The sequence below is a fragment of the Pteropus medius genome, unplaced genomic scaffold (assembly GCF_902729225.1).
Source record: "Pteropus medius unplaced genomic scaffold, Ma_sr-lr_union100, whole genome shotgun sequence".
NCBI classification, from domain to species: Eukaryota; Metazoa; Chordata; class Mammalia; order Chiroptera; family Pteropodidae; genus Pteropus; species Pteropus medius.
This window is the reverse complement of record NW_024354500.1, coordinates 13992985-14010239: the sequence shown is the minus strand read 5'-3', so window position 1 is coordinate 14010239 and position 17255 is coordinate 13992985. Positions and strand designations below refer to the sequence as shown.

At 32.1% G+C, this 17255-nt stretch overlaps 1 protein-coding gene across 5 annotated transcripts in view; it reads left to right on the top strand.

Annotated features, from left to right (window-relative positions):
- The window catches only part of BCKDHB (branched chain keto acid dehydrogenase E1 subunit beta), a 177229-nt gene that overhangs the window by 123268 nt on the left and 36706 nt on the right, over positions 1-17255 (top strand). For 4 of the 5 annotated variants that reach the window (XM_039853144.1, XM_039853149.1, XM_039853143.1 and 1 more), the window contains one exon: positions 4380-4466. In XM_039853144.1, coding sequence (XP_039709078.1) covers positions 4380-4466 — 87 coding nt within the window. Of the gene's footprint in view, positions 1-4379; positions 4467-12310; positions 12493-17255 lie in introns of those variants that run through there. The other variant, XM_039853145.1, reaches the window with a different exon arrangement.

Genomic DNA, 17255 nt, shown 5'->3' with positions numbered 1-17255 from the left:
ATTGTGTTAAAATCTTTAAAGGCTACATTCACTAAACCATATGTCCAGTGTTTGGGCAGCCAAAATCTGTGCAATCATTTTAATGGAGTACAACTTAGCAACTCTACCATTACCACAGATATCTTATTGTTAAAGCAACATTAAAATATCTTTAATTCAGAGTCTGTTATTTCATATTTAAATCATTCTGGGATGTGCTGAAGTGTACCTTTGCACTATTTTAAAAATGAATTTTGCCAAGAAAGCAATAGCTTCAATAAGTTATAAACAAGGACATGCTTAATATAGTTAAATTATTAAAATAGATTATTAACTAATTCAATTTCTTAAGTGTATACTATATTCTGAACATCGTGCTAGGTATGCTGCCTAGATAACTCGAAGTCATGGCCGATAGTAATGACATCTGGGTGAAGATGGACAATGGAGAATAGTCATGAAGTGGCAAAACTGGGAATAAGGTACTTCGGGGTGCAGTCTGGTCATCTGTCTGTTGTTAGCAGTGCCATTCTGTGAGCTTTTTCCTGAGATTTTGATATCTCCTCTTGTAATAGGATGCTGCTGTTGCCCTGGAGGAGGGGACAACTAACTGAAATAGTGAGAAAGAACGAGATTCCAAAGGATAAATCTAGGACAGACCTGCTCTAACTGACTTAGCAGCCATAGGCTGTTTCACTCCTAGCCTTTCAGAATTGTTTTTAAAGTTTTCTTGACACATCTTCTGGAGCCCCTATAGAAAAGAAAGTGCTTTTGTTTTGTGATAAAGGACAGAGAGAACGGTTATTCATAGTCCTAGTCTTTAATTGGCACAGCTTTCCCTGGTGCCATTTGTTCCCTCTAACTCACTGGTTCCCCATCTCCCTCAGGCCAGGGCCCTGAAGCAGGTTTGAGTGGCAAGAAGTTGAAGAAGCAGATACTGGAAAATCCAGCCATATGTGATCTTTCCTGGCTTTGATAAGTTCAGCTTTCACATTGAAAAGTTGTTTGAACCTTTTTAATTTTTTTCAAGTGGTGAAACACATTTATCTCAGAAGCAAACTTCAAGTTTCTTCTAAAGAAAATGAATTTTAAAGTGTTATTAGTATTTATAACTGTAGTTATTTTAAAAAGGTTAACATCTGTCTCCATTGAAAGACACCATATTAATTTTTGCTATCTTAGTATGTCAAAATGCTAAATTTGGCTAGTTAAATTTCCTGGCAGTTTTATATCATTGTGCCTCAATATATGAACATTAATTGTCTGTTAAAGTTGACAAATATATGTGGTTTAATCAGATTAGCTAATTGAATCACATAGAAAGAATAACATTCTCCAATTTTGTATATTTGTAACAATCTTGTTATCATAATATTAATAGTATTAATAATTTCTAAAACAGTATTAGAAAATAAATCTTGTCTTCAGAAATTTCAGTAAATTAAAAATTAAGAATGATTAAAAAGCTGAATTTATAGTATACCTTACAAAATCGTTGAACTGTACTTTTAGACTCAATCGCTTAATGATATATGCTAATTATTTGAGAGTGTGACTGAAAATATCTGTTACTTCTAAATTTTGGCATTATTTAGGATTTTGATGCAATTTTCTTTTATACATTTTAACAAGATTGATTTTAAAAAGCAAAGATGAAACTTAAGTGCTTTCAAAAATAACTGAAGTATTCAATGTAAAACACTGAGCTCAAAGCCTAGCACAAAGCAACTCTTGTGACAGTCAGTTGTTTGTGATTATGATCATTATTTCTGACTCCCCTTTTCTTGCTACGTCCTCTTCTTCTCCCTCCCTTCCCCCTGCCCACTGGCGTGTATACCTGGACAATTTTCATAAACTCACAGCATTCCTACCCTCTAGCACTTGGTGTTTTAAAAACTTCTGGAATTACTTCCATAACTGTCAGTGCATAACTTCTGTTCCGAGAGCACAAATATTTACATAACACACATACAGAGGTGTTGAAGAATGTTACCTTCTGTGATACCAATAGCTTATTTCTTACTCTGTCTAGAATCCAAGGTCCTTTGGGTCAAGAGATGAGCTGGATATGATCCAGATATGTAGCAGATCATACAGACACTGGCATGGGAAGGCTGATTCCCTGTGTTTTTAGTATGCCTATTTGCTGCTGGAGTTTGGGACCTCGGAGTTCCCTTGCATCTGAAGTTAGTCCTAAGATACCATAAAAACATTTTTTTTTTTTTTTGAGGAAATAACTGCCACATTGTTACCTTCAGCATTCAATGCTTTTCCTTTATTTTTATTTTTTTTTAAACTTATTGAGAATACTTTCAATACTATAAAAATACTTTTTTACTTAAAGTAAAAAACAAGTCCCTTTTCTACAGTTTCTTCACTGTTATTTTTCAGGAGAAATACGTTTTGATAGTTTGGAATGAATCCTTCCAGACTATTTACACATGTTGGCTCACTATATATTGCTATTTTCATTGCTGTCCACACTGCTGTGTTTTTTTTTTTTTTTTTTTTTCCATAAAAATGAGATTCTGTTTTTCTTCACTTTGCTTATTTTATCAATTAACTTATCATGGGCACTATTTCATATCCTTAGTCTTTTTCATGACTGCATAATATTTGACTGTATTGATGTATCTTGGTTTGTTTAACCTTTCCCCTGCTGAAAGACAGCCAGAGGTTCTCTGGATTTCATCAGCTTACACATCATGTTGCATAAACTTGAAGGGTTGGAAGCTTTTGTCCTGGGTACATCTGTGCTTAGTTTCCCTACTACGTCATTGAGGCTCTGAGAAGCCTAGGCTTTATGCCTAGGTTGCTTGTTGGCCATCAAGGATCATTCTAAAGGTTGTCATTTAATCTTGGATAGGGCTCAGCTCAGCTAAAATGTACCAGTTCTGTCGTGTGGAGTTTTAAGGTGACACCAGCATTTTTATAGAAGTTTCTCATTTCTATTTCTTAGAAATTTAAGTTGTGATGTCTAGCTAGGATAGATTTTAGCAATGTCATCCTTAGACACTTTTACGTTGGCAAAGATGTGGGGATTCAGAGCTGTAAGAAGGGTCTGATTGTCAAATCTGTTTTTTCAATTGGTAATTCCTTTAGTCAGGACATCTTTTAGAGAATACTTTGAGAATATATTTGTTTTTTCATGATTGTGGAATATTTTTGTCTCTTTATATTTCTAACCGGGTGCATTGAAATTTAATTTGTGACTGTCATAAATGGCATAATTAATTACAGTCATAAAATCCAAATAGCAATATTTCAAAGTTAGCATTTCATTGGGGGTAGGGATGGTATTCATTAAGGTGTTCATAAAATTTTATGTTCTCCAGTCACTATTTACTTAGTAGATACGGTAACTTATTTTTCCTCATGGCTACTGGCCATATCTTGGAGTATAACATATGCTGGTTTAAACTGCTGCATACTTTAAAAATTTTAAAGTCTAATTGTCTAGAATGAAGGAAGAATTTTAATTTATATATATATTTTTTGCTTGGAAGATTTTATTTCATATTCATAAAATAGTAATGTAGAAGTTAAGGAAGGTGATATCAAATTAATAGAAATGTAGAGGAGAAATTGCCACTTCTGTTTGGTAATATGGTAATAGTTCAGAGTATTTTAAGCTATAACTTGCTGTTGATTTTAATATTTTTTGCCTTCCAGTGGGAGCTGGCATCCTGCTATGATATAGCTATACTTTTTGATTTATTATTGTACAGAGCATATCATGCACAGTGTGAACAACCACACTGAGCCAGTATTGAGAATACATCCTTATTATTTGTGACATTTTCTACATTAAAATGGAGTCGTTGTCATTAACCAGCTCTTAATGCACATGGGCGAAGAGGGTTGTAACTTCTCTTTTACTTTTGCAATAATTTCTTCCTTTAGGTCCCCTTGAATATCTAGAAGCTTGAACTTTTTCTTTGCTACAACATTTATGTGCTATTTTTGTGTTTTCCTTCTCCAAAAAAATAGTATTTCGTAAGACTTTTATTTATTTGCAAATAACCTTAAAATGAATGAAAAAGCACTTTTACTCTTAAAGTAATATGAGGAAAAATGATATTGACAAGAAAATGTGAAATACAGTAATTTGGTTTATAACAAAATATTTCATAATGTAATGCATTTTTAATGACATACATAGAATTACAGATCTCATTTTTTTTGTACTAGGATTATGAACTATATTGAAAAATTTTTTAACAGGGCAAAAATGAAATGACTGTCCAGTTGAAAGAGAGTTGTAACTTATTTTGCATAATATTGAATTACTAATTTTTCATTATTAAATTTAAAGGATTTTTATTACTGAATTAAAACTACCATCATGTACTTGAAAATATGTATTCTCTTTAACATCAGGTTTTCCTTTTCTTTTTCAGTCTGTGGTCAAAACAGGGAGACTGCTTATCAGTCACGAGGCTCCTTTGACTGGGGGCTTTGCGTCGGAGATCAGCTCTACAGTTCAGGTAGAGTAACTTTTTGGCACTGATTTTAACATTTGTGCAATTGCATGTGTGTATTCCAAGAAAAAATTACTTATCGCAATATATAAAAGTATGTACTTTTTGGAAATGCACATTTTTCATTTGACTCCACTGTCCTTTATTTAATGGTCTAATTAAATCATCTAGAAAAGAAATCTTAAAATAATAAAAGCTGAAAATTACTTCACAGGATGAAGAAAATTACAAATGAGTTTAATAAGCTAATATCAGTTATGTTTGCTAGGATAGCAAGACCACTTTTTAAAATTTGAATGTGATATTTCTCTTGATAAAACAAGCGTATTATGAAATATGCTGATTATAAAATTAATCTTAAATTCTCTAGCCTACACTTTACTTCAATCAGAAGTCAGTAATTTAAATTCAATAGATAATTTCAAAGTCAATAATTTTTAGTTTAATTAGTGATTTTTTAATACTATTGGTCACACTTTAAAAGTAGTTTAAAAACATTCCTTTTTTTAAAGTGTTCAGTTAAGATGCCACATATCAGGAAAAATTACACCTCTTTATGGAGTACTTTTACTTAAGGAAATATGAATAAGATGACTTAAATGAATTTTGTTTCCCTAACCTTTAAAGTTAAAAATTAGATAACTATATTTTAAATGTAAAATATATGCATTTTAAATTCAGAACATTTTTGCAGTTTGCAAACATTTTACTTCTCTTTACTAATGTTGATTCCATTGTTAAAATACATATAAGTTAAGAATTCTGTTAAGAGTACATGGTTTAAAAACTTGATATAAGATTATGATATATGAGTAATGATAAGTTTTTATTTTTAAACTTTTAACCAGTAAACAATGATTTCTACCTATAAAATATCTTTAAGTACTAATTCACAACACTCTAAATATTTTTAAATTAGATGAAGCAAATTTAAACATAAATGTTTTTAAAACTAGATCAAAATAATCCATAATTATATTAGAAAAAAATTATACTGTTATTTCTACATGGTATATATTTTGTCTCTAACAAAATTAAGAAAAACAAATTGAGTTTTTTAGATTTGTTGTTTTCCTATTATATAAATTAAAATTTGAAACGTATTGCTTATCATTATATAACATGAGTACTTGGTATTGTGCACTTTTTTCATTCAGTAGCATAATGTACTAACTTTATAAAAAATGGGGGTTATAAAAATGAATCATTCTAATACCAAGATACTGTTTGAAGTCAGAGGCAAAACTGGAAAAAGAAACTGGGATTTTCTGACTCTTATTTAATATGTAGTCTATTAAACCATTTGAAATGACAGTTGCTAATAGAACTTTTATCTGATAACCTTGTTTGTTTTGCCCACTGAATGCCATCTTATCTCAGAAACTTTAATTTAAATGTAAAAGGGAAAACAAGTAGAACATATGTAACTCTTCTTGTGAAGTTCTCTTTCTCTAAGTGTGTTTTAAAAATATAATCTCCATAAATTAATAGTAAGCTGCAACAGATTGTAACATATTTTTTAAAGCGGGGAGGAATTAGAAAGATCCTCTAGTGTGTCTTGGTGTTGAGTAATAGGCGGACTCATGCTGACAGAAAAATGTATCTCAGGCCCCAAGAATCCATCTATGAATTCCAGTTTAAAAACATTATATTATGTTAAACAGAGTCACCATAAAAAAAGTTAGCACCAACATCATAAACACTGTATCAGAATCAGATTCTGAAATTGAGATAAGTGCTAAAAGTTGTGAATGAGACTATCTAGAATATAATTATATTTATATCATAATATGAAGACATCAAAGAATACTTTGTAACACTCTGACTCCTAATAATATGCCCACAGATCTTCAGGTTTCTGCCATCTGAGAAATCCTGACCTAAACCAATCATATTCTTTTTATAGATAGATGTTTGTCATCCAGTGTGTTTGTGACTTATCAAGTTTAAAAAGATGGTGGATTATCTGAGACTTGGACAGGAATATTGAGTAACTGTTGTGTGCGTGCATGTGCATTCTTTATTCAAAGCCTCCCCTCCCATCCCCTAAGAGGAAGATAGCAGTATTGGATTCATTATAAAATGTTCTCTGTTTTCCATGTTAAAATCATTCAACCAACTAACTAGAAAATGAATTAAGATAATACTGTAAATTATGTAGAAGGATCTGCATTTGATATTTTGAGGAATTAGAATCTGATTTATTAATATGGGGATGCATTTGAAAACGTTAACAGTTTTTGCTTAAATCACATTTTATTTGCACAAATGGGAAGTGTGGAAAATAAATTTTAGTAAAATATAATCAACATAGTATCCTCTAAATTTTGCCTGTTGTGGTTTTTATGTATTGATAAGAGAGAATTTGAAAAAGAAAGAAAGGAAGCTAGACACCTTGAGAGATTTTCTTCTTTTTTGGTAATAATTATTGCATGTAATTTAAAGTACTCTGAATAATAAAAGCTAATTTTCAGTAATTATTTCGTGCACATATTCAACTAAATGCAATATACTATACTGAACATCTTCTTTATGAAAGACCTCATTCCCTGTTATAAGTAAAGCCCATATCAAATACCAGTGTCTTGGGTTGTTTAAACTGAAGTCACTTAAGTGTGAGGCGCAGTTGCTTTCACCACTTGGAACAAGTCATATTTCTATATTTCCTTTTACTGTGTATACTTAGTTAGGTTAAAAAAATAAAATAAAACAGGGTTAAGACATTGAAAGCCAATTTCCTGAGACTGCAGGGAAAAGGTACACTGAACTTTTCATTGTCTTGGAAAAAAAGTTTGGAATTATGGATGAGAATGATCTGCGGTTTTGAGCATTATTTATTAAAATACTGAGTTATTCAAATTATTGTATTAACAAATGAAAATTTTATGTGAAAGTGAGCAAGCACAAAATAATCATCATAAGCACTATTTTGTGGAAGTTACTTGATAGCTCTTTAAAAGTTCATAATTAATTTTACAAAATTGTTCTTAAACTAGTAATATTTTAAGGGAATGATTATTAACAATAAAACTGTTTTTAAATGCATTCAAATCTGAAAGCAACAATTTTTGTTTTTTTGGTTCTAAATTATTATCCATATTAAAAATAAAAAATATTGAAGAGAAACACAGCACAATAGAGAGGATTCTTTTAAGGTTATAGTTGGTAGTTTTAGAAAAATTATATCATGCTATATAAAATTGGATATCAGATAAAATAAATTTTTTTGCTAGGTATAGGAAGTATTGCTAGGATTGCTATTAAGATTAGTTAGTTAAAATATAAAAAGAATAAATATAAAATATATTTATATTTTATTTATATAATTTTTCAGTTTATGGCAGACAATTCTTTCATCATATAAGGAGTTTCAGTGTCCATGTCTTGAGTTTGTTCGTGCCTGTTGCCTTTTTTTTCATAAAGCCATTTATTTTCAAAAGTTTTATTGTTAACAGCCTAAGTTTGAAGTAATGTTATACTCACAAAAGTGATTAGGAGCTGCTTTATACTGACTGACTATAAACTTTTTAAACTTATATTTATCAATAGTTTTTTTATAAAATTTATAGAAATGCTTACAAAAATAAAAGCCAATACATTGAATCTAAGGACTGCTCTGCATTCTTATTGGATTTAATTTGGAAGTTAACTGGGAAGCAGAACAAGCGGAGGTCTGGTATATTTGGCTCCCCTCAGGGGAAGATTTCTTGGTGGGTCATCCAAAGCTTCACTGTCTCTTCCCATCTAATTTTACATTCCCATCTGTTCTCACTTTGGGGTGAGGGAACTTTTTCCTTCTTTCATTTGACACACACACCAAAACTTGGAGATGTGCTTCTTTTAGGGAGTTATGCATTCCCATTGTGTACCCCAATTTGTGGAAAAGTACAAAGACAACGGAGTTTAGGTAATTCATTGACCTCATCGTATAATTTGGGCAAAGATTTCCTTGTTTCAGAAAATTATATGAATGAACCTATAGGATGTTTGTATTCCTCAGCTTTATATAATCACAGCTTTAAAAAATTTTTTTACTCTGCAGAAAAAAGTGTCAACCTCATCCATTTCAGTATTCCTTCAAATGAATTTATATTATATCTTTTCAAATGAAATATTAAAAATGAACATTATTTATTTAAACATTGAGACCAGGTAATTTGTGGTATTTTAGCAGCTTTAAATAGCATGTTTTTTGAATTTTGTTGAAACTAACTTTTATTATTAATTTCTAACACATTTCCATAATGATAAAATACATTTTGACTCTGATAGGCTTGTGATAATTAAAAAAAAAGTTCTTTTTTTTTTTTCTGGATTCAATATTTAATAAGAGTGCCAAAAAATTTAGGGACTGGGGTTTGCTTAAAGGTTTAAATTTGTTTTTAACACATGGAAGCAATAAGTCTGTAATAAGGAGTCCAATTGGAGAGAATGGTAAGTTTCCATACCATTGTTCCATCCTTTCTGTGCGGTCCCTTTTCCTAGAATAAGAACACAGAAATTGTGCATACTGACATATATTTTTAAGGTAATCATATTGTAATAGTTTGAAAGGAGTTTTATAGGATTTACACAAATTATTGTCTAAAAGGAAACTCATGATTTTAAGGAAGGGAATTTTGCTTTTCTTACTGTTTCATGTGTAAAAGGATTATACGGTAGGATTTTTTTCTGATGAACTCATTACTACCAAATTTGCAAGCACTCTTCACAACATCAATCTGAAGAAGAGGAAAAAGGTCCTAAATGGTCTTGAGTTTTTTACAGTCATGGAAATATGTTTAATTAAAGTTACTATGTTGATAGAGTAAGAGTCATCAGAGAAAACTACCAGAGTAGCAATTTGATGAATAGTTTACTGCAATTTTATAATCTTAATTTTTTTAACCAGTGATGCAAAGCTTTTTCCAACAACAACAACAACAACAACAATGGATATAGCAATCAGGCAAAGTGTACTTCTATACTAAAATCTATTTGGATGGACCCAGAGCATCAGGAAAGAAGTTTAACACAATTTTCATATATAGGAAGGCCTTTTAAAAATGACATTTTGCCCTAATGCCTGTTGAATGTTCACTAAACACGATAGCCATAAATACGAACCAAAGACTGAGTCTTTCAGGGATGCCTCATGGAAAGGTCCTCTACATCACTGTAGGTAAATCCATGTTATACTCTTTTGGTCCTCTCCTTTCCCTGACCACACCTTGTCGCCATCAATGTGTCTTTCTCCTTTGCTCATTAGTGTAAATGTGGCCAAGATTCCATCATCAGCCCTCCTGTTCTCCCCATTTTTTTCTTGAGCAAGATCAACCATTTGTATGGCTATTTTTTGAAACTTTCAAATTCGAAACTTTCAAGATTTGCTCTTAAGTGTTAGACTCAAAATTCCAACTTCATGCTAATTTTAGTAGTGATAAGAAATTTATCTGATAAAATGGTTTATGTGGAAGGATCTTAACATGAAACAGAAAAGTCAGACATCAGCACATGGCTATCTGCCAGTGTCAGAGCTTATATCAAAATGAGCTCTATTTCTCCTCAAATTTTTCTGGACTTTGAAAATTGTCTTCTTCAGCTTCTTACATCTTATCACATTACTAGTTATTATTTTCTTAAAACACGTCAAATTTTGTTCATTCTGTGTTTGAAAACCTTTAATAGATCTTCTTTGGCTGTAGAAATAGATCTTTATGTCAGCATTCAAGATTTTCATCTGCCTAAACCAATGTTTCCAGGGTTACTTCTTGCATCCTTTCATGACTTCAGTATGCTGATCACACTACTGGCCATTTCCTGAATGATAATTAATTCTTGCTACCAACCCTTAATATTCTGGGCATGGCCTTAATCTGGTCATTTCATTTAAGAAATAGACACATTTAAGAGTTTAGTAGAAGAAATAGATACTAAGCAGATCATTATACTATGGTACATGCTAGAATAGAGAAATATTTAGAAGACTATGGAATTATAAAAATACTTGATCTAACCCAGATGTGACAGCTGTTAACTCTTGGAGGATGAGTATGACCCTGGAAATAAAGATGCATGGGGAAAAATATTTGATATTCTAGATTAAGGTGATTTCGGAACAATTGAAGAGTAGCATGTGAAGCTTGTAGCACCAGATAAGGATCAACAACTAGGTAGGAATTAAATTCTAAAGAACCTTATATGTAATACTGAGGAATTTGTTTTTGTGTGGAGAAAATAGACATAACAGAGTAGAGCCAGCTCACACAGGTATAAATTCCAGTTCTTGCATATAATGTATTTAAAATATACTTTATAAAGTTCCTGGCAAACAGGAAGTAGTAGGAACTCGAAAAAAGTGGTTACAGTTATTATCATTTAAGGCAAAAGGGTGTAATTAAAGGATTTTAAGCAGGAGATTAACATTGGAAGATTTACAAGTTAGGAAAAACTGGCACTTATGTTGAGGATGCATTGGGAGGGGTGCGGCAGAAAGTCACAGAGTTTAAGAAACTATTGGAGTGATTTAGGTGAGAGACCTAAGGGTATTCTAAACTGAGGACATGGAAGTGGGGTTGGAGAGAAAGGTAAATTTTAGAGAGAGGAGGAGAGAGAATCTGAAAGAAAGACTCTCCATATATTTTATGGAACATGATAAATTCATTTTAGACTTGTATTTGAAATGAAGATGAAAATGTGTCTCCATAGCTCAGGAGAGAATCTAAAGTGTAGGAAAAGATTAAGGAATCGTCCTCTTGTGATGACCGAGGTTACGGGATGGGTATAATCATAAAGGAAAAGGATAGTCTTTAGGTGGGAAATTTTGGAAGGAGTCCCTAGGTATACTAACATTTAAGAGAAAGAGGAAGAATTGTACAGGCAGGTGAGATGAAGTGGCCAGAGAGAAAGAAGGGAGTAGGGGAGAGCCTTTATAGAAGACAAGTAGGGAGAGTTTTACCATAGAAGATATGGACAATAATATTAAACGCTTCCAGAGTTTGTCAGCTAAAGACTGACAGTTATACTTTGAACATAGCCCCTGGAAAAGACATTGATGACTTTGATGAAAGTAGAAGAGTAGCCACGTCAGGAGCCACATTGCATTTGGGTGGGTAGATTGAATGAATGGTGAAGATTTGAAACAAGGAACATAGGCTACTGTTTCAAGAAATTTGACTTTCAAGGAAAGGAGAGGAATAAAGCAGTTAGACATGGGTTCAGTTTCTAAATTCTATTTGCTCAGCATGGAATGCCGTTTTCTCCATTCGAATCCCTCCCTGGCAGTCTCCTTAACTTCTCCTTGTTCCTCACCACCTCCTTCCCGTCCCCCTACTAAAGTCTAAATGAACTGGAAAAAAGAAAAAAGAAAAAGAAAAAAAACCCCTAACTACAAAATCTAAAAGAAAAATGTAAGAAATAACTCATATGGAGATGGGTAAAGCATATTTTGAGTGAAAGAATAAACAAAGCAACAGGATCAGTTGTATTGTCGCAGATTAATATATTTGCATAAAATGAAAAATTTCGAGTGACAAAAAATAAGCACAGTTAATAGGAGAATGACAACTCGGAAAGTGATGGAACATATGATGAAAGATTAATATGTGTACTATATTAAACATTCTTAAATATCAGTGAGGAAATTAATAGCTCCTTTATTAAAAGCATAGAGACAGATTATTTTTAGGACTATTAATGGCCAGTAAACATGAAACCATATGCCACTTATTATGGCTAAAAATGCAAATTTCAAAAAAAAAAAGAGATATTAATATCATTTGTTACTCATAAGAGTGGCATCTCTTAAAAATGAATGATATTTAGTGTTGAGATGGTGCAGGGTAAATATAAACATTCATTTCTTTTTCCAGGAATCAGTATGGGAATGTGTATCAAGACTTCTTCTGACTCAGGAATTCTAGCAGTTGTCACTTTGGAGTTACACACAAAAATGTATAAGGGCATCCTTCTCAGTGCTGATCCTTTGATAGGAAAATATTGGAAACAGTATTGATGACAACAGGGATACAGTTGAATAAATTATGAATGTGGATTTATTAAAATATAAGAATACTTGATAGCATTGTAATATTTGTATACATATACTATTAAGTGAAAAACTCACTACGCAAGCCTACAGGTAGGTGTTTTACTTACCCAATTTATGAATAGAAAAAATATATATATACACATATATCTAGGCATAGGAAAAAAACTTGCAAAAATACTTGCAAAATATAAATCTACAGATTTATATTTTGGTCCTAATTCTTTATTTTTCTATGTATGTATAATTTATAGTAATTGAAAGCTTCATTATAATTACATATCTCATCCACATGGCATGATAAGTCTTCCAGTTCTTCCTAAGTTGTTTTAAATAAGAAAGCCCATTTTGCTCCCGAAGTTAATTTTTAAAATTTTATATTTTATTTTGTCATGGTTTCTTAATCATGTACATTCGAGTTTTTGGAATTGTCATTCATAGTGATAGTAGTTACATACTCAGATTTGTGATGTGGGATGGTTTTAAAACCAGTGAAACCCCACTGCACAGATTTGGTTATTCTGCAGGTTAATTCTATCCCCTACATGCATATTATCGTTGATTCATTGCCCTCATAAAAGTGAAAGCAGCATTATATTGGTATGTTCATATTATTTAAGTTTTCTGTGTTAATCGGTCAGTGATACTGAGACTAACATTACTAGCATGTTATGATATGAACATTGGATCCTCTGCTTATTTTCCCTTCATTCTTTTGGTATTATCTTTGTAGGAAATGTCTGTCATTCTTTCTGAAATCTTTCTGGATGTCAGCCAGTCATAAAAAAAGATCATCCACATTCCATCTCTCTGGGTAATGATGAAGTACCCCAGTTTCTTTCACACAATCCTGAATATTTTTCCAGTCAAAATTAGTAAGTCCTCTTTGAATTCAAAGGTACATTCATACCAGTCCTCCTTTCCCCCACCTCCCTTTCTTTATACCCCCGGTTAGCATTTTGTTGTCTTTTTGGTGATGTCCTAAGACCACTCCTGTCCATCCCACTTAAGACTGATTGATCTGCTACTTGGATGGGAGAAATGAACTCTGCTGGAAGGTTTGAAAGGAAATGTGCTCAACTGAAAGGTTATGTTATGAAAGTGTCCTTCATCATGAGGTTGAAATTATTTAAAGGAGCATGTGGATTCTCCAGTAACCTCAGTTCTGAAATAAATCACGCCTGCTTAGACTCTCCTTTGTGCCTCATCTACCATAAGCCCTCCATCCCAGAATCTTCTTCCATCACATTGCTCTGTCAAAATATCCTCGTAGCCCTTGAAATGTCTGCGGGAGTCTTATTTGTTTAGTGTCCTTCTCCCAGTAGAAGACAAGCTTCATGAGCTTGAGGACCATGTCTGGCTTGTCATGCCAACAACCCTGGTGCCTACAACCCTGGTGCCTAGAACCATGCCTGGCACTAAGCAGATACTGAATAATTTAAATGAATTGTTTCCTCCTCACATCACTGTCGCTAGCCATTTCTTTGAAGGAGATATTCTTCAAGGATATCTTCAGTGATATTCTTGCTGTTTTATAGTGTATATAGAAATCCCTAGTCAAAGTCCTCTTTGAAAACTGATAGACTGAATTGTTGCCCTTTGTATACCATCTCTCCAATTAGTTTACCAAAAAAAAAAAAAAAAAAAGTCTTTTTTTAAAGTTACTTCAGAAATGGGCACAGATTATATGCTGTTGTCCTTCACATTTATACTTTGTGTCCTTTTGACAAAGTTATTTTTGTTTTAAGAAATGCCTTGAAATGACTAATATTTCAAAATCCACATTTATATTTGTTTTAAGTAAGCCAGTGGTGTTTTATAATTCTCCAGTGAGGCTAAAAAAAAGACATTTATGTAGTTATCAATGAAGTTTCATAGAATTAATAGAATATCAAATCAGTAAAATAGATTTTCTGAAGGACAGCATTACCTTCTTTAAAAAGTTAGTGATTTCTGTTACTTGATACCTTTAAATTGTATTTTAGCACCTGAAGAGTTGTGGTTTCCTTTCAGAGAATTAATTCTTGAACATCTAGTTGTATCTTCAAAGAAAATTAGTCAAAATGATTTAAATATCTCATTTCCCTATTTGATGTGAAATAGTTTCTTGTATGTAAAAAGAAATATTTTTAAATGGACAACCTTGTCTTAAAAATTTTCAGACTTTAATAAGGGTATTTCAAATTTTATAAATGAGAGACAGCAGAGCATGTAGCCATGACCTGTCCAATCTTCTTGGCCACCTTGTACAACATCTTAGGCAACTACAGAGAATCATGTTAAATTTGTACAGAAGTGTCAGGCATGTTTTGTCAGTGTTGTATTTACAATCAATGAGGTGTTATGTTGGCCTCCTGGAGGCAGAATTAAATTTCTCAGGTAGTTGGTCAGACATCTTGGTGGGCTGTGAAGTTGCTGTTGTTGAAAGCTCATTTTATTTTGATAATTTTGTGTAATTAAATTCATAGCTCAAATTAGTTTGTTTTGTTAAAAGGCCATCATCTCTTTTCATGAATGAGTTCATAGCTCACCAAAACATGGTCGAGTTTAAAATAGACATTAAAGTAGAAATGAACTACTGCTAATGAATTTTCTGCTCAGTTTGAATCTAAACACTTGTGAAAATTAAGACAAGTTACAATCAGCACTTATCCCAAAAACAAGCAGTTGAAAATGAAAGCTATACGCAGAAATCATCTGGTTTATAATTGTTTTGATTTTTAAATCTGTCAATATTAATGAAAGTGTTCAAGTTGTTTTAATTTGCAGAAATGTCTGAAAATTTGCATTTGATTGGGGAAAGTGTTGAATATTTGATTTTCTTTCAAGTTATGTTAAAGAAAGGACTTTATTTTAACTTCTTGATCCATTTGAAGAGATACTTTTCTTTTCCAGTCCTTTAGAGGATCATATAGTGATATTTCCTGTTAAGTTATATTGCAGATGGCATCAAGAATCTATTTGTCTTTATCAGAATTATTAGGTGAAAAGTATAATTCATGACTTTTTAAGAGCGTCTAAATATTTATGTTTTAAGAAGTGCCTCTAGATGACTAACCTTTCAAAATTCACGTTTATATCATCCACAATCGTAGTTGTGTCATTGTTTAAAACAAGTCCTTGTTATTTCCTATCTTTTGAAAGAATTTGTTGGTCTTGTTCATAACTATATTTCTGCATTTTTTTCCTGGCTCAATTTTAAATTCCCATGTTAGAATACAAACAATATAACAGTATAAAATAATCACCATGCCTGTATTGTTCAGTATTTTCTGAAACACAGAATCTTGGTCTTCCCTGAGAGGGCTTGTTTTTTTTTAAATATTCTAGCACCATTTTTTTTTCTTTATTCTACTAGTCTTTTTAAAATATCGATGGTTAACTCTATATTGACAGTCGAATAAATAAAAACTTACACTTACCTTTACAGCTCGTTACTGAAGAATCTCCTACCTCTACACCCTGACAATAAATTTATGCATTATTTTTTAACCATCAACTTTTCTGGGCATAGATTTCTACCTAAGTGTGTGTAGCAGACCAGATTGAATGTATTTTGTGAATAATATTCCAACATGATACAATTATTTTTTAACCATCAACTTTTCTGGGCATAGATTTCTACCTAAGTGTGTGTAGCAGACCAGACTGAATGTATTTTGTGAATAATATTCCAACATGATACAATGCTATAGTTTATTAAAACCAGCTTTCCTGTGGCAGTTCCAGAACCATAGTTCAGGTACAGTAAAATAGTGAAGTACTATACAGTTGCTGATAAATCATCTTTTAATATGATGGAATGTTTTATTGTGTACACAGCTATCAATTTACCTAATGAGTTAAACACAGTATTCATATATTTTACAAAACCAGGACCTTGACTAATACTAGTTTGAAAGTCTTTTGTCTCAGTGTTTACACTAAGTCAGCATAGGTCAAGCCAAGTCCTCTTATTAGTGTATATGACACTTAGATATCTTCTTAGCCCTTCAGAGTATCTTTTTTTCCTCCTTTCTTGCCTTCCTTCCTTTCTTCCCTTCCTTCCTTTCTTCCCTTTGCCTTTTTTGACAGTTCTCTTCATGCTAACCTCAGTGAACATGAGTATCTTTGCAGGAAAACTGTAATTCTCTCACCCTGGATGGACTAAACATTATTCCAGGTAGTTTGTGCCTATGAAAACCTTCTTCATCCTAATAGGCAAGAATTAGAAGTGCCCTGTTATACTGGAAGAAGGTAGAGAAATGAGATTGGATGTAGGCAGATAACTTTCTTTTTCATGTGGTTGATCAAAGGTGATCTTAAAAAAATTATGGAATTACTTAACGTCATTGGAAAATCACTTAGAGTAGATCATCTGTCAGTATGAAAGGGTGCGTGTGCGTGCGCGCGCATGTATTTTCCTGTGAAGAATATATGAATTTACTTTTTTACTTGTGGTTTTTTAAAATGATATAATAGAATAGGGTGTTATATATGAAACCGCTCCCACGTTGTTAATTTCTTCCAAGGATATCAGAGCTAACATTAGTTTTAATGGTGCTGTTAGAGTGTATTTGCTAAAGTTGAAAAGAGGGAGATCATTATGACACATAATTAAGAAAGACATATTTCTCTAAATTCAAATTTTTTTAAAAAGTGGGAGGTTCATAAAACATTTTTAAATGACTTTCCTGAAGGGTAAGCCTACTTTTCACTTTTTTCTTCAGAACAAATGTTCTCAAAAAAGTCCTATTTTGAAATGTTGGTCATGCTATTTCTAGAAATTT